The 25,230-nt window shown below is 34.2% G+C and overlaps 1 protein-coding gene across 7 annotated transcripts in view; it reads right to left on the bottom strand.

Moving 5' to 3' along the window:
- Window positions 1-14,026: 14,026 nt before the first annotated feature.
- The window catches only part of PHACTR3 (phosphatase and actin regulator 3), a 262,235-nt gene continuing 251,031 nt past the window's right edge, over window positions 14,027-25,230 (bottom strand). For 6 of the 7 annotated variants that reach the window (XM_031951700.1, XM_031951702.1, XM_023494481.2 and 3 more), the window contains 5 exons: window positions 23,687-23,827; window positions 20,351-20,427; window positions 19,139-19,277; window positions 17,374-17,584; window positions 15,121-15,149 (listed from right to left, as the gene is read on the bottom strand). In XM_031951700.1, the coding sequence (XP_031807560.1) occupies window positions 19,262-19,277; window positions 20,351-20,427; window positions 23,687-23,827 (234 nt within the window). In that variant the 3' untranslated portion in view covers window positions 15,121-15,149; window positions 17,374-17,584; window positions 19,139-19,261. Of the gene's footprint in view, window positions 15,150-17,373; window positions 17,585-19,138; window positions 19,278-20,350; window positions 20,428-23,686; window positions 23,828-25,230 lie in introns of all 7 variants that reach the window. The other variant, XM_031951701.1, reaches the window with a different exon arrangement.

Here is a 25,230-nt window from a genome sequence, read left to right as displayed (position 1 = left end):
ACTGATAAGTATGTTCAGATAATACCCATGACTCACCCTCCCTTGTTCCTTTTTATTGTTATTAGTTTTGCTTCTCTTCATGTGAAATAATATGTCCTATTTTACCTCTCCCTTCCTTCTGTATCCCAGGTACTCCTCTTTATCATCCCTTAATTTTCATATATCATTCCCTCAAATTCACCTTGTAGCTATTACCCTCTATGTATTACTCCTAGATGTACTATTAGTGATACAATTTTTAAGAATTACAAGTACCTTTTTTCCTTTGTAGGGATATAAATACTTTAGCTCTATTGAATGCCTTGTTTTCTTTCCTCCTTTTACCTGGTTTATGCTTCTCATGAGTCTTGATATTGGACATCAAATTTTTGGATTAACTGTGGTTTTAGGAAAGCTTGAAATCTTTCTATTTCATTGAATAATCATTTTTCCCCTTGCTATATTATGCCTAATTTTTTGCAAGGTAAGTGATTCTTAGTTTTGGTCCCAGTTCCTTTGCCTTCTGGAATATTATATGTTCCATGACATCCTGTCTTTTGATGTTGCAACTACCAAGTCCTGTGTAATCCTAATTGTGGCATCCTAATATTTGAATTCTTTCTGGCCACTTTACTATTTTTTCCTTGATCTGACAGTTCTGAAAATTATAATGGTCCTAGGAGTTTTTATTTTGGGATCTCTTTCCCATGATTGGTGGATTCTTTCAATGCCTATTTTGACCTTTGGTTCCAAGATATCAAGGAAGTTTTCCTTGATAATTTCCTGAAAGATGTTCAGGTTTTCCTTTTGATTTTGGCTTTCAGATAGTTCAATGATTGGCATTCTCTCTCCTGAATTTGTTTTCCAAGTCAGTCATTTTATCTATGAGATATTTTAGATTTTCTTCCACTTTTTCATTCTTTCTGAATTTGATTCTTGTCTGATAGAGACATTAGTTTCCATTTGTCTGATTCTAACCTTTAAAAACTGTTTTCAATTAGTTGGTTCTACTTGTTTATTTGGCCAATTATTTTATTCAATGGATTTATTTTCTTCAGTGGATTTCTGCATCTCCTTTTCCATTTGGACAAATCTACTTTAAAGAATTTTCTTTTTCCAAGTTGTTGACTTTTTTTTCATAATTCTCTTATATATCACTCTCATTTCTTTCCTCATTTTTTTTTTTTTGCCTCTCATAAGCTTTAAGCTCCTCCTTGAGTACATTTGAGAGTTCAGATGTTTGAGGGCACTTTGTTTTTCTTTGGGGTTTTATCCATAGGTGTTTTGGTATTGTTGTCCTCTTCTTTTAAAATTTATTGTATGTGGAGGAGGGGAGTCCACTTTTGAGTTTGTCTCTTGATCTTCCCTGCCATCTTAATGACTTTCTATGATCAGATTCTCTTTGTTGTTTTTTGCTTATCTTTTTTGGTCTTTTTTTTTTTTTTTTCCTTCAAATTTGAGTTCTGCTTCTGGGGTGAAAGGAGCACTGCTTCAGGCTTCTTACACCAGTGTCTATAGTCCCTGGCTGTTTATCTGGTGCTGCAGTGATGGCCTAAGGCTCATTTGGAACCCTTGTGTCTGGTGCTGTGCTGAGGGAGTCTAGCCTAGGGGCTTATGCTGGAGGCTATGGAATCTAGCAGCTTACCCGGTGCTGAGCTGGGGTCATTGTGTTTGTTTTTGGCATGGGCTAAGGCCAGGGAGGAGTTTCTGTGTTTCCCAGGGCTACACTACAGCACATGGAGGTCTGACTGCTGATGCTGCCTGTTTGCCCAAGGCTATGCTAAAGAACATGGCAGGGACCCGGCACTGGCAGCTGCCGGCTTTGCTTAAACATCCAAAGAACTGGCATTTACCTGTTTTCCTGGATCTATCCTGAAGCATGGGGATGTCTGGCCCTTGGAAGTTGCCTTTTTGCCGGGGTTACCCTTAAGTATGGGAGGTCTAGTCCTTGAAGATTGCCTGTTTGTATGGGGCTACCCTGAAGCACATAAAGGTGTGGTTGCTGGAGGTTACCTGTTAGCTCAGAACTATGCCAGGTGGGGCTGGTATTAGAAGCTACCTGTTTGCTCAGGCACCTGCAAGATTGGCATTGCCCGTTTGGTAGTAACAATGAAGCATGTGAAGTCTGGATATTGGGGACTGCTTCTTTGCTTGGGGATATGCTGAAGCATATAGCAGTTCTCAGAGCTAGAGTCTGCCCAAGTCTCTGGCTATGCTGAAACACATGGTGGTTCGTGATGGGGAAAGGGGCATTTACTTAATACCACCCTGGGGATTAACATTTATTGCTAGTTTGCTGGTACATTTCTCTCCTGGCCTATGTTCCCCTTTTGCCTGAGACTGATTTTTCTTGTCAATATTCCAAGTTTCTTGAGCTCAAAAATTGTTTCACCCTATCTTTTTGCTGTTTCTGCTGCTCCAGGATTTGTTTTGGGACACTATTTTATAGTTGTTTGAAGATGAATATGAGACAAGTATGATGATTTACTATTTATTCCACCATCTTTACTCCCCTATAGATTTTTTTAAAAGATCATCCCAATATAACTGATTCACTCTCACATTCTCTATGTAGTCCTCTTCTGTCATAATAATAAAATGTCTTATCATATTTCTACAAAGAAACATAAATGGTTTAATATTGAGTTCACATGATTTTTCTTTCATATTTACCTTTTTATGCTTTCCTTGCATTTTGTATTTATAATGATATTTTCTATTTATCTCTGTTCTTTATATCAGGAATTCTTGAAAGTCCTCTATTTCATTAAATATTCTTTTTTTTTTCTCCTGGGGAATTATACTCAGTTTTTCTGAGGAAGTTATTTTTGGTTGTAATCTTATATCCTTTGCCTTCTGGAATAACATTCCAAGACTTCCATTCCTTTTCCATTATAGGCTCCTAACTTTTTTGGGATCCTGACTGTAGTTACATAATATTTGAATGCTTTTTTTTCTGGCTGTTTGAAGTATTTTTCACTTTGATGTGGAAGTTTTGGAATTTGGCTATAGAGTTTTATTATTGAGATTTCTTAGAGATGGTCACCTTTCAATTTCTATTTTACCCTAAGCTTCTAGGATATCTGGGTAGTTTTCCTTGTTAATTTTTCTTAAGATGATGTCTAGGCTTTTTCTTTGATCATGACTTTCAGGCAATTAAATAATTATTAAGTTATGTCTTCTGGATCTATTTTTCAGGTTTTTTCCAATGAAATATTTTACATTTTCTTTCATTTTTAATTTTGACTTTTTAACATGATTTTGATATCTCATAGTCTCATTTAGTTTCTCTTTCTTAATTCTCATTTTTAAGGAATTATTTTCTTCAGTGAGCTTTTGTACTTTTTTTCCCCATTTGGTTAATATTCCTCTTCCTCTTTAAGGAGTTATTTTCTTCATTGAAGTTTGTAACCTCTTTTTCCATTTGTCTAATTCTGGGATTTTTTAAAGGTATTATTTTTTCTTCAGTGTTTTTGTGCCTCTTTTTACCAACTTGTTTTTTTTTTTTTTTTTTTTTGGTTTGGTTTGGTTTGTTTTTTTGCTGAGGCAATTGGGGTTAAGTGACTTGCCCAGGGTCACACAGATAGGTCAAATCTGAACTCAGGTCCTCCTGACTTCAGGGCTGGTGCTCTATCCACTGCGCCACCTAGCTGCCCCAATTTGTAATCTTTTCATACTTTTCTTGCATTGCTCTAATTTCTTTTCCTAATTTTTCCTTTGCCACTCTTATTTAATCTTGAAAGTCATTTTTAAAAGTTCTTTCAGGAATTCTTGTTGACTTGTTTTGAATTCCTGCTTAAACATTTTTTTGCCTTTATTATTATTATCTTTTTTTCTTTTGTGAGGCAATTGGGAGGTTAAGTGTCTTACTCAGGATCAAACAGCAAGAAATTCAGATTTGAACTTAGGTTCTCCTGACTCCAGGGCCATCCAGCTGCTCTGGGGAAAGCTTAGATGCTTTCTCTTCTCCAACATCTTGGCTCCTTCCTCAAGTTTTGATCTCAATGGCTTTCTATTTTGTCGAATTTTGTTCTTGTTGCTGTTAAAAAGTGCCTCTTTTTCCCTTGGCTGACATTGTTGAGTTTATCAAATATTATAATAGTATGTTTGATTGCTTCAAGTTTGTCTTGTCTGTTCCATTGATATTTTAAAAATTTTTTTAATCATTTATCAAATCATTTTGGTGATTACCATTTCTTAGAAGAGTTTGAAATCTAGTTATCTGCAAGACTCTCTTTTCAATTTTGTTTTTATGTTGTTTTCCTTTCTCCTTAATTTTTGACCTGTCTTCCAGATGAATTCTGTTATTTTGTTTAATTTTTAAAATTTACTCAGTAATTTAATTGTTATACCATTAAATTGATGATTTAATTGGTATAATATTGTCATTTTATTATATTAGCATGACCTAACTATGTACAATTAATATTCTAAAATTTTTTACCCTGTTTTCTATCCTAGTCATCAATTTGTCACTGAAGAATGCAATCAACTTCAGTACAATAATTAGCTCATTGTCATAGCTTAGGATCTATAAGATCTATAAAACAACCTCTGAAATCCACTGGGTCTGTGTGTCCTTTGCTACTTTAGGAAGTTTAAATAAATAAAAAGTTAGGATCACAATTGTTCAGAGGCTTCAAAAATTTTCTAATATTTAAGCAGAGCTTGGCTCTCCACCTTAAATTTCTATTTCTCTCTAGCTAACCATAGGCTTGGATCCTTGGTGGTTGAGACAAAATTCAGGTTACCAGGAAACATTTGAAGACTTAGTAGGCACTAGAAGAAAAAGTTGAAGAAGAATAGACTTCCTGAAACTTCCCGTAGTCTGAAGAAGTGGAAATAACCTCTGACATTTGACTGAATCTTCTGCTCTGAGATGACTGTAAAGCCATTTGAGCCTTTTAGCTTCTCCCTTCACTCTCATAATTCAATTGCACTCTCTCTCTTTTTGGCTATTGTCCCTGTTACACATATTCTTTTCTGCTCAAGCTCAACTCTTGAGGTCCCTACTCCTTCCTTTCCAATACCAGACATTTGAATTTCAGTTTCAAATTAGTTTGCTTTTTTATGTAAAACCTAGAAGACATGATCAACATCTAGAAAATCTGAACATTCTTTCTGTGTGGCATAAGTTCATGTCATACAGTGGTTTTCATTCATTTATATATTGGTGCAAGGGCTTTTTTACCCTGAGTTATGTTGTCTTTGTTTAATAATACTTGATAGCTAGTTCTGTTCTCTAAATGAGTCAAATGAGAAGTCTGATCTCTATGAGATCTTTTATTCCTTCAACCTCCCTAAAATTGTTTTCTATCCTTAGCAAATGTACTGAGATATGTTTGTCAAAGTACATAGGCCTGGAATTTATACACTGAATTGCATAATTGAAATGAAGTTGCAATGTAATTAAATGCTTTTTCAAATGCTTTGCACTAAAGAATCTTTGAAAAATTCTGTGGCACGATTTATAGTCAAATCAATAATTAACCTTTTTGTTTTTCTAGAAAGATATAAAACTCTCATTGAAGTGGAAAAACAACAATAACAAAAAATTTCTACTCTCCAGTTCCAAACCTGAGATAATTTTCTTTTTCTCTAACCTGAGCAGGCATACAACCCCCATGATCTTTAGCAACTTAGTGCTCCCATATATATCCATATGCTTGTGGGTATAGCTATGTATCCATAGATATAAAACACTTGGGAAAGTGCCTGGCTTCTAGTAAGTACTATTTAAATGTTAGCTATCACTATTATTATTAGCTACTACATATGAAAACCAGATAAATGGATAAGTACATAATTAAATTACTGGAGAAAATTCAACATCAAAACTATGAAAATAGGTAAATACAAATCTATTTGTATATCTGTGTATATTTGAATTTTTGTCATTGTTCTAATTTTTTGATGAAATTATTGTTTCTATGGTTTGTCCTTTGATAAACATTCTTTAGAAATATCTAGTCTCCACATGTAAGCTTGAATATTATTTTAATTTTTAAAAGTATGTTGTGGCTGGTGAAAGTTGAAAACATATATAATATTACTTTTTATATTTGCTTATGAGTTTTTCATGCCCATACACAAGTCAATTTTTGGAAATTTGCTTTGCAAAGCTGAGAAATATGGATGTATCTTTTGATTTTCACTTGGTAATCACTCAAGATAAATCATATCTATTCCACAAATCTATTTAGATTTTTTATTGTTCGTATCTTTTTAATTAAACTTATCTTATTTAAGGACTATACTAAGGTTCTAAAAACTTTGCTTTCTATTTTCCTTGTAATTTTATTAACTTCTCTTTTAAGTAATCATGATATTCTATTCCATTGCATATCTAAAATATACATATGTATGTAGATGTGTGTTGCTTTATATAAGACCATAACATGATGCATAATAAATTTTGATTTAATGTCTCATTTTATGAATATAATATTTATATTTCAATTTTTTGCAAGCAACATAGTGCTAGATTCTGTTATAATCTACTATGCTCTTCCATTTTGTGGCTGAATTCATAACATTCACAATTATACTTATGTTTGTTTTCTTCCACAATATCCTTTTTGTTATTGTTTTTTGTTTTCTCTTTGACTCTATGTCCTTCTGAATCCTTTCCCCCATTCTTTCCCTTTCCACTAGAAATATTCCTTATTAGAATTTTTAAGAAGAAGGGGAAATAATCAGATGCTATACTCAATGTCCCATATTTGTGGACTCCTACTTTTGCAAAGAAATGGACTGACATATTTGTTCTTTGGGGCTATGTTCATTATATTCTCAGATTTTTTTTCTTTTTGTTTACTGCCCCTACTTTGCAAAGATATCAGTCATTAAATACTTATTAATTGCAAAGAAAGGCAGAAGACAGTCCCATCAAGGATTCTCTGCTCTCAAGAAGCTCACAATTTAATGTTTAAACTAACAAACAAATACTTATGTACAGATAAGCTAAATAGAGAATAGGAAATAACAGAAGGAAGGCACTAGAATTAAGAGGGACTAGGAGCTTCTTCTTGTTTAAAGTGGAATTTTGGTTGGGACTTGAAGTGAAAGTAGGGAAACCAAGAGGTGAAGATAAAGAAGGAAATCATTCCAGGAATCAGGGACGGTCAGCAAAAATGTCCTGAGTCAAGGAGTGAAATAGAAAGGAGGCCAGTGTCACTGAATGAGATCTGAGAAGACTAAAAAGATGAGGGACTAGGTTGTGAACACCAAATAAATGATTTGGTATTTGATCCTGGAGATGACACAGAATTGTTTAATTGGAGTTTGATGAATATGAAGTTGACATGGTTGTACTTATACTTTAGGAACATCACTCTCATAGCTGAATGGAGCGTGTGATGAAATAGGGAGATTCCTGAGTCAGGCAGACCCATCAGCAGGCTTTTGCAATAGTCCAGAAGAGAGATTATAAACGGTTTCCACTAGAGTAGTCTCAGTGTCAGAAGAGAAATTGGGATACATTCCAAATATATAATAAAGATGATAAGAAAAATAGACTTTGGGAAAGGGGAGGTAGTATTGATAGCAAAAAGTCAAGGATAACACCTAGGTTGAAAGCCTGGAGGACTGTTGTCCTCTTCGGTAATAGGGTAGTTTGGATGAGGGGAAATTTTTGGATGTATAAGTTTAAGGTATCTACTAGTTTGAGATATCTGAAAGGCCGTTGGAGATAAGAAAATAGAAGGCAGAAGAGAGCTAGATTGGGTAGATAGATTTCAACATAGATGTTAATTAAATCAATGGAATCTAATGAATTTAAGAAATAAAGTAGTATAGAGGGAAATGAGAATGAGAACACTTCTCCCAGACCCTAATCACTAGGTTCTTTCTCCTTTTTTCTCCTTTGTTCACCCTTATTCTCTTCCCTTTGTATTTCACTGAAAGTATACGTATGGATGTGGTCTATTCCTTTACCTAGTCCACATAAGAATGACATTCGTAAGATCCCTATTTCTCCTTCCCCACTTATTTCTCCATGATTGTGTCCTCTTTGTTCTGCATCTTAAAATATACTATGTTATGATTTTCTCTGCTTTTTATAGTTGCATTTTTGTGTATAATTATGACTGAAATTCTTTGGTACTTGAATTCTCTCATTGCTTATTTTTTTTTCTTTTGCTTGAAAGTTATATTTATGATATTGGTATTTTGGCTATGATATGTCTATTTTGTCTATAACAATTTTGGGCTTTTTCAATGTCTTTCAGGAGGTGACTTGTGGATTCTTTCCATTTTGTTTTTGTCCTAATCTGGACATTTTTCCTTTCCTTTTGTTTCTTTCTTTCTTTTTTTTTTTTTGAAATACAGTATCTAGGTTTTTCCTTTGCTTATGATTTTCAGTGTCTGTCCATCATATATTTTCAAAGTCAATTGTTTTTGACAGTATCTTATATGTTTTTGCCAAATTTCAGTCTTTTGGATTTATTCTAATATTTTTTGTCTCACTAAATCACTGAATTTTCTTTGCTTCATTCTATTTTCATGATGTCCATTGCTTGTCTAAGTTTTTCCACTTTTTTGTTTCAGCTTTTTTTCTTCAAAAATTCTAATTTTATTTTTTAATCTCTTCTTTTTTCCCATTCCCTTCTGATTATTTGTAATTCTTTATTTCTTTAGACTTCTGCAATTGTACTAATGTGCATCGAGAGTACCTTGGTAGAAATGTTATGCAAGTTATATTTACTCTGAATAACTATAAATTAGTTACTTAAGATTTATTAAGTGCTTAGTATATGGCAAGCACTATGCTAAGCACTGGAAATAAGCACCTTCCCTTAAGCTTACATTCTAAGATGGGGAGGAAGAAAAAGGAAGTACCTTGTATAGGGGCATCATAGAAGAAGTTAGTGTACAGCTTAGAAAGGAAAAAAATCTCATGCTGTTTATTCTGTTCTGAAGAACAGAATTTTCTCTACCTTCTGAATTAATTTTATTCAGGTTTTTTTTTTAGCATTAACAAGAGTTGTACTTTGTCAATGGTATTTTTTTTAGTATCTATTAATACGAACAATTAGTTTGATATATTTTTGTTTTTAATGTGATAAATTAGGTTAATTTTGCTTAACCAGTCTCATACTCACCTAGGAATCATCCTGAATGCCTCATTTTCTCTTTCCACCTACCTCCCCATGTCCAATTTATTGCCAAGGCTTGTGGATTTTATCTCTGCAACATTTCTTGATATATATCCTTCTCTCTTTTGATTCTGACACCACTTTAGTACAGGGCCTCATTACTTCACACCTGGAGTAGGTGAGTCTGCCTACTTCATCCTTCCCCACTCAAATCCATCTTTCATTCTTTCCATGGCTTTCCTAAAGTGCAAGTCCAGGCACGTCAACCTTCCCTCCTCCCTCTCCCCTCTCTTCCCTCTCCTCTGGTGGTTTCCTTTTGCCTCAAAAGAAGCAAATACAGCTTTGTCTAACATTCAAAGCCCTTAAAAGTCTGGCCCATTCTTACCTTCCCAGTTTTCTCACACCTTACTTCTGGATACATAATCTTTGACCCAGTGATACACCAGCCACCAACTGTTTCTTAGAACAAGACACTCCATCTTGTAGTTTCAGGCATTCTCTTAGTTTGACTCCCATTCCTAGAATGTTCTTTCTCCTTTACTCTGAGTACTGACCTCTCTGAATTTTTTTAGGTCTCAACTAAAACCTACTTTCTTCAGGAAATCTTTTCCATCACTTCTCATTCTAGTGTCTTCCCTCCTTTATTTGCTATTCACCCTGTATCCTGCACAAAATTTGCTTTGTATATATTCCCATGTTCTCTTCCATTGGGGACAAGCATTGTCATTTGCCTTTTTTGTTGTTGTTGTTGTTATTTCTAGTGTTTAGGACAATGCCTGGCACATAGTAGGTACTTAATAAATGTTGACTGATTGATTAGAAATTACCACCTCTTGGTGATAGTATCCTTTAAGTTTTTTAGAGGACCCTCTACTGTTTAATTGACTTTAGAACTGTAATAATTAATCTTGACCTTCATTTTTCAAAAAAGGACTGCCTTAAAGGAAAAAAAGAAAAACAAACAGAAACAGAAAAACATATATACTAAAGCATCTCCCTAAAGGAATGATAGTATGTGGGAACAAAGACAAGAAATCCAAGATTAAATTTCACCTTCATCCCCTTTAGATACAAGTCCTGTATCTAAGCGATCAGGTATGTCCATCTGGTAGATGACACCAATTTTTAAAATTTTTCATTGAGTCTGACTGTAAAGAGATAACCATAAGAAGGACCAGTATGAGGAACACAAAATAGAAAATGGCACAGTCAAGAGCCTTTGAGGAATTTATATTCTGATGGGAGGGAGGGGAGGAGAGGAGAAAGCAATACATATAAAGGAATAAGGGGTCTGAGATGGGTATTCTGAGAAATCACAAGGATGGTAAGTAGAATGGGAATGGGGGAGGGAGAAGACAATACACATAAGGGATATGAATGAGGGAAGCAGGAGGTAGTTACAGTATATTTTGCTATGGTCAGAACTTTTCTGGAGTACTGTGTTGTTCTGTGCATCTCACTTTGAGGACATTTACATATTGGTGGCTTTGATTTCAGAAGGGTGGGCTTCATGCTGTACAAGAATTGGCCAAATGAACCATAAATCTTTATTAGTTAGAACAGAAGACAGTTGTGTAGATTAAGAGAATAGACTTGTTCTATTAGATCTTGGAAGATAACAGATTTCCTGTCACTGAAGAAAGGATAGCCATTTATTAAAGATATAGTACAAAAGATGTCTAACTATAGGTTGGACAAGAAATTTGTGCTCTGTTCTAACTCTGAGATTCAGTGATTTCAAGGCAGGAATGATATAAAATGGTCCTTTGTCTTTTTATTTCATTGATCTAATATTCCTTACCATCACCTTTTGGGTTGATTCTAGCAGTACCATTTGCCTTCTTAAGAATCATCAGAAGTGAGTAGAGGTCATCAGGCTTGACAAATCTTAAGGAAGCTTCATTACACGCTAGATTTATTCTGTAGGAAGATATATCATTCTCCTTACTCTTCATGTCAGGTCCATACAAGGTCATCTTGGTTTCCCCTAGCAGAGTATCTACTAATAACCACTATTTCTTTCTTCTGAGTAGATGGTCTCTCTTCTGAATGCATATGTTGATCCCTAAACTTTGGAGTTAGAAAGACTCATGTTTCAAATCATCTTCCAGTTTTCTTCATCTACAAAATGAAAATATTAATAGCAGCTATCTCATGGCATTGTTGTAAGGATTAATATGTTTCTGTCAGACATAATACAGATGGAAGTTGCCGTCATATTGTCTGTGAGGTTTCAGTGTTGAACAAAACGGATATCTTCTATCTTGCCTTCTTTTTTTGTTGTTTTAACATTGCTCATGTTACCCTATTAGACTATAAGTTTCTTCAAGATAGAAACTTTGTTTTTTTAATTGTAGGGTTTAGTTCATTGTATTGCTGAATAAATATTGGAATTTGAATATAAATACACAGAGCTTAGGACCGTATAGAACGTCTTGTATTATCTAATTAAATTCATCAAACATTTATCAAGGTCCTACTACTATGCTATCAAGAAGCATACATTCTCTTATGAGATATAATACGTAAACAAGAAGAAAGAAAAATATAAGCTAATGTGAGGAAGAGAAAGCAACTAATAAAGATCCAAAAAGTCTTCTTATAGAAAGTGATACTTCTGCTGAATTCTGAAGAAAGCTTAAAAAGGAGGTGAAGGTAAGGAGAAAATGTGTTCCAGGCACAAGGGATGGACAATGCAAATGCACAGAACTGGCAAATCCAGTGACTAGGTAGATTGTGAAGTGCTTTTTAACATTGGGGCATCTTAAAAACAGGCATATGTAATAATGGACTCATGCTTCAGTTCGTATCAATTTTATATTATGAAACACTAAAATTATTAACTGTCAAAAATAGAAAAACTCCGATATTAATTTTTAGAATCCAGGTAAAACTACTTTTAGCATTTTCTGTCATATATATTACATTATATTTTCTATGAGACCATAGAAGAGAAAATATGCATAGTGAACAGAGAGCTATCTTCAAATGCATAAATACCTGACTTTCCTAACACATAGTGGTTATTGTCTCTGGTTAAGTTACTTAACCTCTCAAATGTACAGGTCAATTCTTAACAGTATAAGTTGTAAAGAATTTCATTGGTAAAGGAAGTTTCCACTTTAGCAAATTCCCTATGCCAATGAAAGCAATGAAAGCTCCTTCTCAAACATAACTCCATTTTTGCACCTTTGCATTACTTGAATCCCAGTCCCTCACTTCTACCTCTTGGTTTTCCTGGCTTTTTTTTCATAATTCAGCTCAAATCCCATCTTCTATTGAAAGCCTTTCCAAATTCCCTTAGTGTGTGTGTGTGTATGTATATATATATTTGTGTGTGTGTGAGTAAGGTATTTACATGTTGTCTCCCCAATTAGAATGTAAATTTGGCACTGTCTTTGGTGTTTAGCACAATGCCTGGTACATATTAAGCACTTAAATGCTTATTGACTAATCCTTATAATTATATAATTTATATAATATAGCTCATATAATTATACTATGTGGATGATTAAAATTAACTTTGAATTTTCAAAAGATCTGATTTTAAAAAATGTATTATTCAAAATGAAAAAAGATTATTTAGGCCAGCCAGTCTTCTTGTTTTAACAGTGTGCAACTAGACCAAAGGTTATTTCCCATTGTGAAGATTGAATTTATATCGGTCATTACTTCTCTGCTCCACAAGGTGGACCTCTTGTGACATTCAATGCTTTGTTCCTTTCCAAATCACTAAGCAACAACTAAAAAAAGTTATTCATGGATAGCTCAATTTTGAATTCCCTGTAATTTAAACAAATGTACTTTTTAGAAGTCAGTGTAATGTACTGTTCCTTCTGACAGCATGTATTTTAGTAACAGCTTAATGGGTGTAACCAAAGATTTGCTTCTGTTAAATTGAAACAAAACATATTTCATGGGTAATGGCAAGAATTAGAAGTTATTTAAGAGGATCCAAGTTATTGCTTCAATAATTTAAATACATCTTGTTATTTTAATCCCTAGTAAAAATGATTAATACAAAATGAATACCTCTCACAAATATGTTGAACACCACTCACTAATTGACAATTTCTGGTCAATTTTGATAATATATAAAATTCTTATCTAATAAAATATTGGAAATTATTTATCTCCAAAGCATCAGGATCTTATTTTAGATATTGAAAATAAGGTCAAAATTAGCATTAAGAACTCAAGAGGATATATGATAGCTAATAGAATTTTAAAATTTAAAACTAGAAGAGACCTACCATCACAAAATAGCTGAGTCAAAATTCCAGCCCAGGCTCTTTGATTCTAAATCCAGGGCACATATTACTTCTCACCAATTCTCTTGCCTCAAGTCTTTCCCCACCCTCCACTGTACTTCAGTTAGTTGTCAAGAACCTTTTTCTAAAATTCATGTCTATCCATATCATCTCTCTACAGACTGAATTCCTGTAACTCCCTATTATTTTTCCTGGGTCAAATATAAATTCCTCTGCTTGGAATTCAAAGAGTTTTATAAGTTGGCTTCTTATCTTTACAGGGACTTCATTTTATTTCTCCCCACCTCCATTCCATATATTCTATGATCCAGCTAACCTGGTTTGTTTTACCATTACTCAAACAGGACATTCTATCTGCCATCTCTTCAAAATTAAAGAACAAATTAACTGGAATCAAAATGAGAAAGCTATGTTCTTGTCAGTCCCTTGCGCTCACTGTTCCTCATGCCTGGAGTGTTCAGTTCCTTCACCTTAGCCTATTTCTTTGTCTTCCTTCAAAACTCAGCTCAAATTCCACCTTCTGCAGGAGGCCTTTCTTAGTCTTCCCAGATGCTAATGCCTTTCCTTTTCATATTACATTCATAAATTATATCTATCTATCTATCTATCTTGTATGAAGCCTAGATATTTACATTCTATCTCCCCCCATTAAAATGTATACCTTTAATAGCAGGAACTGTTTTTGTTTTATTGTTTTGTTTTGGGTTTTTGGGGGATGGGGAGTAGAACGGAGGTATTACCTTTCTGTTTCCTCAACATTTAGCATAGTGCCTGACACAAAGTAAACACTTTAATACTATTTGCTTATTAACTAACAGCTGGTAGGTAAAATAATTCTTATTTTTTAAAGGAACTGCCAAATGTGATCAATTATCTAATGAAAGATACTATGGTTTTATAATAGGGGTCTGGTCAATGAGCCCTGGCTCTCTGAGCATATAGTGAGAAACTCACAAGATTGTAGCATTCAACTTCACCAAAAATGAAAGAACCAATATCATATTCACAAAGCTACATGTCAGCCTTGGAGGGAACAGGGGCAAGAGGCCTCTTCCTTACAATATTATCTCTCACTGAAAATTATCAGAGAATTTTAAAAGGTCCAATCAAGAAGGAAGAAGATGAGGCTGACAAAGGTCTTTTTAAGTCGTCCCTACTTCTGGGGATCTATTTCTGGTTCCACAATCACATCCAATCAAAGAGACTGTCATCCACTATATAGTTAGCAACTGGAACCAGTTATAGAATGTCTGCAATACTCTAGTCCCTCTCCAGGGAACTTCCATTAAATGTTGTCATGTCTTTCCAAGAAAACTCCCCAGCTTTTTTCACATAGAATTGCATAAGTGATACTCTCCACCTGCTCTTAGGTCTAGCCTCATTGGTAAATTATAAAGCTAACTTAATTGATTTTGATTATTAGTGCTGGTTTTTAATCTTTGTTATTTTCAAATAAGTATAAATCATGAACTAATTATCTTAACATGACAAAATTTTTTATTAAACTTATCTTTCTCCTAAGTTATATGGAATCTAATAAGTCTGTATTTAGAAGAATGGAAATTTATTTTGGCAGAATTAGAGAGACAGGGATTCTTGGATAAGGCTAAATGGCTTTTCAGATTGTAGATGGCCCTCTGCCCAATATTTCTAGGGCACAGGTCCAAAATTCTACCAGAAGGGATTCATTCTCTTGCATTTTTACCTTTGAATCTAAAAAATTACCCAGGGAGGTATAAGTTCATTTTCATTCCATATGTAGCTGTTTTTAGATAGCACCCTTTCTGGAAATCAGATGGAAGCCCTGCAGAAAAAAACAACAACAAAGGAACAATGCATTGGTTCCTAAGAACTATGAAGAAAGACAATCTTCTCATGTTGGATGAATCTTCTGTCTTTTGCCCTTTCGCTATTTGACCCCTAACTATAAATATCATTTATATGTGGAAAATTTAAAAACCTGCATATTTATACTGGTTTTTTTCAGGCCTTCAGTTTCTTATTTATTATTCTTACATAGCTCGGGTGCCATGATATTGCTGTCACTTCCTAACTTTCCTTTCCCTTACAGGTTCCTGTTCCCAGCTAGCTCATTTTTTTCAGTAGTAACATTTTCCTTTTTAATCTCACAGGCTAGAAATCTTGGAACCATTCTTAACCATTGACCTTTCCTCTCTTCACTGTTGTCCTTCCTTCAAAATTTCTCTGATCTGATCTTTTTTTCTCCATTCCTACTAAGACCTACTATAGGTCTTATCACATTTATTACTATTTCTTGACTAGCACTACACTTTTCTAAAACTAATATCTTTGGCCCTACACTATTTTCTTATCTTGATTATCCAGCATAGTACTAATAGATCCTATCTATTATTCAGCTTTATTTCCCACAACTCAATACTATGTACGCTCTGCTTTCCTTAAACCGGTCATTTCATTATTCTTTACACAGCCCTGAATTTTGTCTCCAAAAAATTTTCAGCTTTCTTTTTATGTGTCTTTCCCGATTAGTATGTAAGTTCTTTAAGGGTAAAGACTTTCTTTTTTGCTTATATTTATATTCTCAGCACTCAGCACATAATATTTAAACATAGTAAATACTTAATTACTGCTCTAATTTCTATTCTCCTTAGCAGAGGTTCTTAACTTAGGCTCCATGAATTTGATTTAAAAGGTATATTATATATTTTTCTAACTATATTTCAACATTTTGGCTCTTCTATTTATAGAAATACATATCTATGTATTTTAAAAGGATTCTGATAAAGAGTCCAAATGCTTCACTTTCACCACTGTCAGAAAGATTCATGACATACGGAAAAGGTTATCTGATCCTATTGAGAAGCATGATTTATTGGAAAGAGCACTGACATGGAAATAATGAAGACCTGAATTTCAACCTTCCTCTGACACTTAGCAATGTGACTAAGTCACTTAACTTCCATAGCTTAGTTTCCCTATCTGTAAAATGGGAAACAACAACAAAAGCATGTACTTCTCAGGACTGTTGGGAGAATCAAATGACATCACAGGTGTAAAATATTTTCAAAGCCTTAAAATCCTATATAAATGTCAACTATAATCACCAGGATACTTATTACCCAACCTGTCAGACTTAACTCAAGTCTCACCTCTTTTGTGCAGTCTTTCTTGTTATTTCATCCTTTTTGAATCCTCTTTGAATTACTTTAATATCTATAGCCAGAACTACAATTCAGTAGACAGTTATTTGCTATTTCATAGAATCAAAGAAGCTCGGAAATCACCTACTCCAACTCCTTCATTTTACAGCAAAAGAGAGTTTACAAACTCCAGAGATCTTTAACTGTTTTTATTCTAAGTTCCTTGAGGTTATTTGTCAATGGTTTCTCGTATACACCTCACAGTGTATATAGAAGACATTCAAATATTTAATTAATTCACAGTTTTGCTGAGTGCCAGCCATGTTCCAGTCTTCTAACTTTTGTACCTTTTACTTAGGATGAGTATGAAACACAAATTTGCCTCATAATGATATGCACTATTAACTAGTAAATCAAATTTAAGTTGAATATAGTAGGTAATAAGAGATATTAAATAATGTTAAGTAGAATGGAAGTTTTGAATGCTAATACTAGCATAGTATTTACAACTTAATTGAAAAAGAAGGGAAAAGCTACCCTACACATATCCAAATCTTCACTATCAGTTAAGACTTGAATGCCAAGTTTGGGAGGTTTATCTAGGTTCAAGACCTGAACAATGAGTCCTTGTCCATTATTGTGCCTCCTCACTTGAAATCTAGGCTACTACCTCTGCCGCATCATCACATCCATTACATGGATAAAAGAATATATTAAAACAACAACAAATACATACTATGACTGCTGGGCAAACACTAAATTGTTTCCTTTATCTAATGTACTGAAGGTCAAATGGAATCATTTTCAAAGTTGACTTTTTTTTGGAAATAAAATATAACATTTTAATGTCAAGTTAATTTAAATTTAGGTTGTATCTTGTTTTCTGTTAAATTTATATTCTTATACCTCATCCTGGTAATAAAGGTGATCCAGATGGTTCTCAAAAGCTCAGCAAGCAGAACACAAACTCTCCTGGGTAGTTCTCCAGAGTTGGAAATCGTTCTGAGTACAGGTTCAACTGTGATGTTTTTGTTGATGGGTCTGGTGCCACCAGAATACAAAATTCTAGTCACCAGATGATGATGATTATTTTTTGGCCATTCACAGCTCATGAAAACTACAGTAAGACACAGATGAGTTTCCATCAATGTCATTGGAAGGAGCTCCCACATGAATATAAATATCAATCTTAGCCTTCTTTATATTCTTATTTTACTATTATTATAAATAAAACAGTACCCAGGTATGAATCTAGCAGAATTGTGGTTGCTTCTGTTTTCAACACAGGCTAACAGATGTCATAATAATGTGCCAATTTGGCAGGGAAAGGAAGTAGCTAGCAATTTTTTGACTTGAATGCCACTACCAAAGTCTGCAAACAATCACAAGTATCACTGACAGGTTTAAGGCAATTAGAAAGAGAGAAAGAAAATAGAAGAAAACGGAAGAAAAAAGATAAACATGTGGCAAGGTCATAAAATCATGGATTCATTAATATAGAGGTGGGAGAAATTTTGAGAATTAGTATAGCTCAAAGTCACACAGGTAAATGAGAGAGCAGAAATCTGAACCCAGAGCTCCTGACTCCAAACTCAGCTGTCTTTCTGCTAAATATCGTATACCTCTATGCTGGTTTTTAAAGTTATCATCAATGAAGCAAGGTTTTATATCCTATTTGACACACCTAAGAATAATGCTTTTCACATTTCAAATACAAAATTTCTTATTCATTTTGACCCTTTTTCTTTAAGATCTGATAAATAGCAAAATTTCAAGTATAGTTTCTACCCTCATTTTTCATTCAAGTCAGGTTTTTGTTTATGTGTGTGACAATTGCCTGGTATTAAAATGTGGTGAAGAGTTTGGCTAACTCTGCAAATAGTCTCCAAATAAAATTTTAAAGTTACTTCTTATTGGAATTTTCTAATGTCATTACTTATTACTTGGTTAATTGAAATTTTCAATGCATTTGTTCACCTCATGAATTAATGAGAGCTATTTACAGAATCCGGTTTATAGTTCAAGAGCTTACTTATAAGAAAGCCAAAAAAAAATCCTCAAATAATCCAAAACACCTGGACACAAATACATCTAATGGCTCTCCTCTTTCATGATTTTAGACTCTTAAATTTTGATGACTGAATAGTAGGGTGTGACTAATTTTACTACTCTCTTCTCTGGTCCAACCCCAAGAAAATGTAAAATCTGTGTTCATTTCCTGCAATAAGTAGTCATTTAATTAAAGAACAAATTAACAGGAATCAAAATGTTGCAGCTGTGTTCTTGTTAGACGTTATATAAAAAAAGAAAATTATAATACATTAAATCATCTTGTATAACATAAACTTAAGTGTTTACAAACTAATCGTGATAAGAATAAAAATGTCTTGTCAACGTAATACTGAATGACAGTGCGTCATACGTCCTTGATGTCAGAGGCCTTGGGATGGTAAAGCCTGTGCATGCACGGCATCTCCTCTTCCCTGCTATGTTGCAGTAAAGTTTGAACAAGTATTAAAGGAGAACAGCAGTTTTCTTCTGGTATTTCTAACTCCAGTCTTTTTCCTCAGCCGATCTTCCCACCCCCATAGGTCACCACTCTTTAGACATCAAAGAGTGAAACACCCTCCAGTGACTCCTCTTGTAGGTAGGTAAGTGTGGCAGAGTTCACCTGTGCAGTCCTGCGTGGCTCACATAAACATCAGGTTATCGTGAGCAGAACTTCGGGGAAGTTCCCTGATGAAAGATCAGTGGTGGTATCAAAAATTGACAAATTCTTCTCAGAAGAAAATCTCTATGGCCTGTGGAATCTAGAAGGAAAAGGAAATATAACGTTCTTATCAGGATTTTGCAATATTCATTCATCCAAGAAATACTAAGGTATTACAACCTATAAAGTACAAGGGAAATACAAAATTTAGATAAGACACATCATCACTGCCCTTTTCTTGGGAATAAAGTGTAAACACAAATAACTACAGCATACTTTATTCTAGAAAGTAGATGAAAAGTGGAGGGGCAAAACACAATGCTATATTTAAGGAGAAATGCTACTAACCAAGAGTTGGAAAGGGCCACAAGAAAGAGAGAATTTAAGTTTAAAAGAGGGAACCAGAGAGAGGAAAGGGCATTCTAAGCATAGCAAATGCTATGTGTACAGTGTTTGTTTAGCTAGAACACTGACTGTGAAATGGGCTTAGATAAGACTATAGAGATACAGAAGCACAAAGTGATGATGGGTCTAAAATGCCAGTCAAAAGAATTTGGGCTCTGGAGATTTCTGAGCAAAAGAATGACATGATGATAACAATAGCAGGGGAGGAGAATGGGGAAGATGTAGAAAGATGTAGAAAGATCTGTTAAGAAGTTATATTTTCTACATATCAGTAATATTTTAAATTAAAATTTATAGATACCATTTTAGAAATAATGAACTTTCTTAGACTGACTTCAAGTAAATTGTAAATTGTTTATAATAATTGAAATGTTATTTGGAATCAAAAGACAATGATATACAATTGTATTAATATCAAACTAGTGATCAATATTTTCTTATTTTCCTACATTTGACCTTAAGGTCTTTTCAAGTGAAAACTGTTTTAAATTTAGGAGCTGGTGACCAATATTTTCTTATTTTTCTGTATTTTACCTTAAGGTCTTTTCAAGTGAAAACTCTTTTAAATTTAGCATAACTCAGGTCCAGACTATTCAACAGATGTATATTTAAACCCAGTTCTCTACAAAAATGCTAATTTTGTCTCAACTAAAGCTGCCTTAGCAGAATCGTTTACTCCCTCATGGCTCTTCAATTTGCAGATTCAGAAAAAAAATTTTAATGTCATATTGAACCATGTTGATAACAATACAAACCAACAACTCTGACCTTGTCAAATGCTTGCTTGATGCATGTACCTCCATTTCATTGCTTTTGTATTCATTTAGTTCTTTACGAATCGCTGCCTAGAAATTCAAAATAGGACATTATTTTTATTAAATAAACTGACAGATTGAAACACATCAAAAAGATGAGTTAACAGACATACAAAATATCAGTTGAGAATCCAGAGATATTTTCTTTCAAAATCAGTGTTTCTAGAGCAGGAAAGGACTTTAGGTTACTTAAACTCAACTCTCATTTCACAGAGGAAGAAACTGAAGGACTTGCCCAATGTTACATTAACTATTTAGTGGCAGTAGCAGGACAAGGTCACAGGCTTTCTTCTTCCTGACTGAGTACTCTTAAATCCTTATTACTTGTTGACCCCATTGTAAGTTGTTCATTGTTTCATTCATTTCTTTCCCTGCTCAGTTCAAGGGGATGCCTTCAGCAGTCCCAAGACCTTTATTCTGAGGAAAGAACATGAGAGAAGGACCCAGAGGTCCAAAATAGCCATTAGCTCTAGTAGAAAGAAAAGGAGCAGAGGAATCTGCAGGAGAGTCCAATATTTTCTCACATTTAAGAGGTCTTATTCAAAGTTACTGCAAGAGTCATCCTAAATTACTGCTCTGCATGACTCTGAAGAACTCATTTGTGATGGATAATGACTAAAGTTTCTAACAGTAATTCTATTAATGTTCTATATTAAAACAGATATCTGTATATCTACAAATATTTATTAATTCAACAATTATGTGCTGAAAGGCTATGCAAATGAATAAGATCTAGTAGGATAGAACAATTAGCTCATTTATTTAAAAGATTATTTATACTTTTTAGTTCCTATCTTAATTAGTATTGCTGCAACTCATGGTCATTAATGAATGTAATTATTAAAATATATCATGCTCAATAGGGAAACAAAAAGAGGAGAAAAGAACTAGAATCTAAGGTGGCATCTTAAATAGCCTCTTAAGACATTCAGAGAATGGCTTACATGAATTGGTGCATACAGGTATACTAGAATATCATTGTGTTCCATGTAATCATGAAAGTGAACATTGCAGAGAATTCTGAGTAATAAGAATTGATGCAGAGTGAAATGACTAGAACTAGGAAAACTTATTTATACAAGGCTAACATGTAAAGGAAACAACTGAGAGATTAATTTCTGATCAAAGAAAAGACCAACCATGTCTCCAAAGGACCTTTGATTCTGAAATATGTTATATCTGACAGAGAAATTACGGACAGAAGGTTTAGATAGATACTTTGTGGAACAGGACTGCTATTTGAATTCATTTTGCTTTATTTTGTTTGTTTTTACAGAGTTTTTTTTTTCTTTCTCTTGGATAATGGAGCAGTAGGAGAGTTGGAGAATGTGGCCTAGAAATAATGATACTCCTTTCCCCAAAAGAGGTCAAATTAAACAGTTTTTTAATGTACAAAAGAGAACAAAAAGAAGTTCATAAGGAAACACAAATAGAGCAGTTTTGAAAGTAATATATAAAATTATACACTTTAAGAAGGCAAGCAGTTTGAAATTGAAATTCATGGTTTCATACAGACTTACCCTTTTTGTGTCCTCTTTTATATATATATATATATAACATTATAACGTTACATTATTTTTCACTTTCATGGATATCAGAAAAGAGTTTTCTTTTCTGATATTCTTCTCTGATGGTATGTCTTTGATCTTTGTTATACACTCCTATAGAATACATATTTTTATTTCTGTCCATTGTTTAACATTCAGGAAGCCCTACAAAGGAGCTTATATGGACTTAAGAGAGCCAATTAGTAAAACTCAATATGAACATTTGATCTTAGAAATCAGCAAATACTACAAATTAGGGATTGGTTTATTGTTTAGTTGATTTCTAGACTTAAGGAAGTGACAGAGAAAATGTTAATAATGCATATTAAACTTTAAAATCTGTCGTGGGATTTTGAAGAACTGATTAAAACAATTGCCAGTATATTCCTGCCCTACACCCCAACTATAGGGTAAAGTAGTTTCTATTTCAAAGGAGTAGAAGAAGGAGGGATTTCTCCCTTGCAGTTCTCAAAAGAATATATTTTATTTGATGATAGCATAAAGGAAATCATCAGTCTATTTTCTCTCCTACTCTCCCTTCCAAATGAAAGGCTGCTGCATGTGTGTGTGTGTGTGTGTGTGTGTGTGTGTGTGTGAGAGAGAGAGAGAGAGAGAGAGAGAGAGAGAGAGAGAGAGAGAAAGAGAGAGAGAGAGAAGCACATTTCCTCTAACCAAGTTCTCTTTCCAAGTTTTATCATGAAGTAGAGATAGCTTTGGATTCCCAAAGGATATGCCAGTAGAGCACAAAACCTCACTTAGCCTTCTACACTGGAAGAGATTTGAGTCTCCAAGTCAGTGATATGAATGATATGTATCTATCACCTCTGAAATTTGGTTAGCAGATGATTTATTGTTATGTGTATTTTGCAAGAGCAATTCATGAGATGGTCTACTTAATAGGGGTCCTCAAACTATGGCCACTGGCCAGATGCAGCAGCTGAGGACTTTTATCCCCCTCACCCAGGGCTATGAGTTTCTTTATTTAAAGGCCCACAAAACAAAGTTTTTGTTTTTACTATAGTCTGGCCCTCCAGAAGTCTGATGGACAGTGAACTGGCCCCCTATTTAAGAAGTTTGAGATCCCCTGGTCTATATCAAGTAGGTACTGATACGTATTAGAAAACAAACAATATTAAAGAAATCAGGGATTTTGGGAAGTGTTAAAGTAAAAAATTTACAGAATCTTTAATCATAAGGAAGAATAGATAATACTGGAGTAAGGGTAAGATGACATAGCATATGGGTTGGATGGGAGATATTAACACAATGAAGACATAGAGAAACTTTATATTACTGTTATAGTATGGTGAAAAGAATTAGGATTAGAGCGAAAGGTCTTGGGTTAAAATCCTGACTGCTTCTTACTACTTGGGTAACTCTGGAAAAGTCATTTAACTTCTCTGAGCCTCAGGTTCCTCATCTGTAAAATGGGACTGCACTAAGTCATTTACTTTCCAGGTGACCTTGGGCCTTCCTGTGTTAAAATCCTAAATGTTCTTTACTAACTGGGTGACTTTGAGCAAGTCCCTTAATCTAAATGGACATTGCTATTCTTGTCCATAAAATGAGGAAGGATGAATTAGAATGGCCTCTTGGGCTTTGTTTTTAACTCTCATGCTATGATCCCATGAATTCTAAAATTACTTTCCAGATCTAAATGGCAGAATCCCATGTTCAGTTCTGACTTGCAGATTGCAAGATATTGCCCTACTTACAATCAATTCTGAAAGGTTTTCCTGTACCTTATCTGCAGCTGATAATCTTGTCCAAGGCTTGTCTGCTCGTCTGTCATAGTCCTGTGCTTTTGCTACTTCCACATAATCACTGAATCGGATCAAAATTTTTCTGTCTCGTAGTTCATCAACTGTGGGTCTCTGATTCAGCTAAAATAAATAAATGAAGCAAAAATCAATAAATAATAAAAGACCAGTTAATTTATTTTTCAGAAACTATTCTGAGCAAGATTTTGTTACCATCAATATGCCTAAATTTCATGGAAAATGAAAACAAGAACTTAAAATTAAATGATTTCCCATTTAGAAGGTTTAAGGGATGAAAATATCTTTAAAAAGAGAATGTAGGATCACTTCCATGACAGAATGAAGCCCTCAAGGAGGTTTCCAAAACTCAGCAAAGAGAACATGAGTCTTGCCTAGTTCTACTAGTGGAAGCAGCTTTGAGCATGAAACAGGCACTAGAATCTGTGTAACTGCATTACCAGAGGCAGTAGAATCTGTATAACTGTATTACCAGGGGCTTCTGGGTTTGAGCAACCCATGAAATAGTTGCCAAATACTAAACGCCACACTCATAGACATTTTGAATATGTGGCAGAAAAGGTTACTTTCCAAGGAATAAGTACCACTCTATTGAAAAGGTTACTTCCCAAAGAATAAGTACCACTCTGAGAAATTTTTTTCCCATGGTCATAAATGTATTGTATATTTAATAATTTAAGTCCAAAACATATAGTATGACCCATTAATTTCATTCTTTTTCTTCCTTTTTTTGTGGGCAATTAGGGATGACTTGCTCAATTATGGTTAAGTCACACAAATAGGAAGTGTTAAGTGTGTGACACTGGATATAAATTGAGGGTCCTCTTAATTCCAGAATACGTACTTTATCTACTATGCCATCTAGCTATGTCTGATCCATTAATTTCAAACAGACGAGCACTTTATGATTGTGTTTCAGTTGGGGGTGGAGTGTGAAGCAGCACTGAATTTAACATTTCTAATCTTTGTAGTTTCAAAATTTAATAGTATACTAAGCTCATAGCATATCCCTCTCAATTTTAACCCTTCTGAAACAGGTGGAGCAAAGTTTCCCTGTTAACCTCTCAAACTTAAGAACACTATCACCAGGAAAATCATAGAGAGGCAACATGTTTATATTGCCCCCACTTCTATATGTACATGGTGGCTCTCCATAAAGAACATAAATTCCTTAGGGATAGACCATTACATTTTAGTCTTTATACCCCCAATAATTGACACAGTGCTTGGCAGACACTTTACTAGGTGCCTGCTGATTGAGAGCTGGATTTAGAGTTAGGAAGAGCTAGATTGGGATCTTCTTTCAGACATTTAATAGCTGTGTGACCCTAGCTGAGTTAAGCTCTAAGCCTCAGTCTCCTAATTTGAAACATTGGTAAAGTATTCACTTCACAGGATTTTTGAGGAGGCTCAAAAACACTTTGCCAATCTTAAAGTACAAAACAATTGTGAGTTATTATCCTTAATGTTGTTATTTATACATTGCATAACCATAGAAGTTTCTAAAT

The sequence above is a fragment of the Sarcophilus harrisii genome, chromosome 2 (genome assembly GCF_902635505.1).
Source record: "Sarcophilus harrisii chromosome 2, mSarHar1.11, whole genome shotgun sequence".
NCBI lineage: Eukaryota > Metazoa > Chordata > Mammalia > Dasyuromorphia > Dasyuridae > Sarcophilus > Sarcophilus harrisii.
Note: the sequence above shows the minus strand (reverse complement) of the source record. Positions and strands in the feature narration are given on the sequence as shown.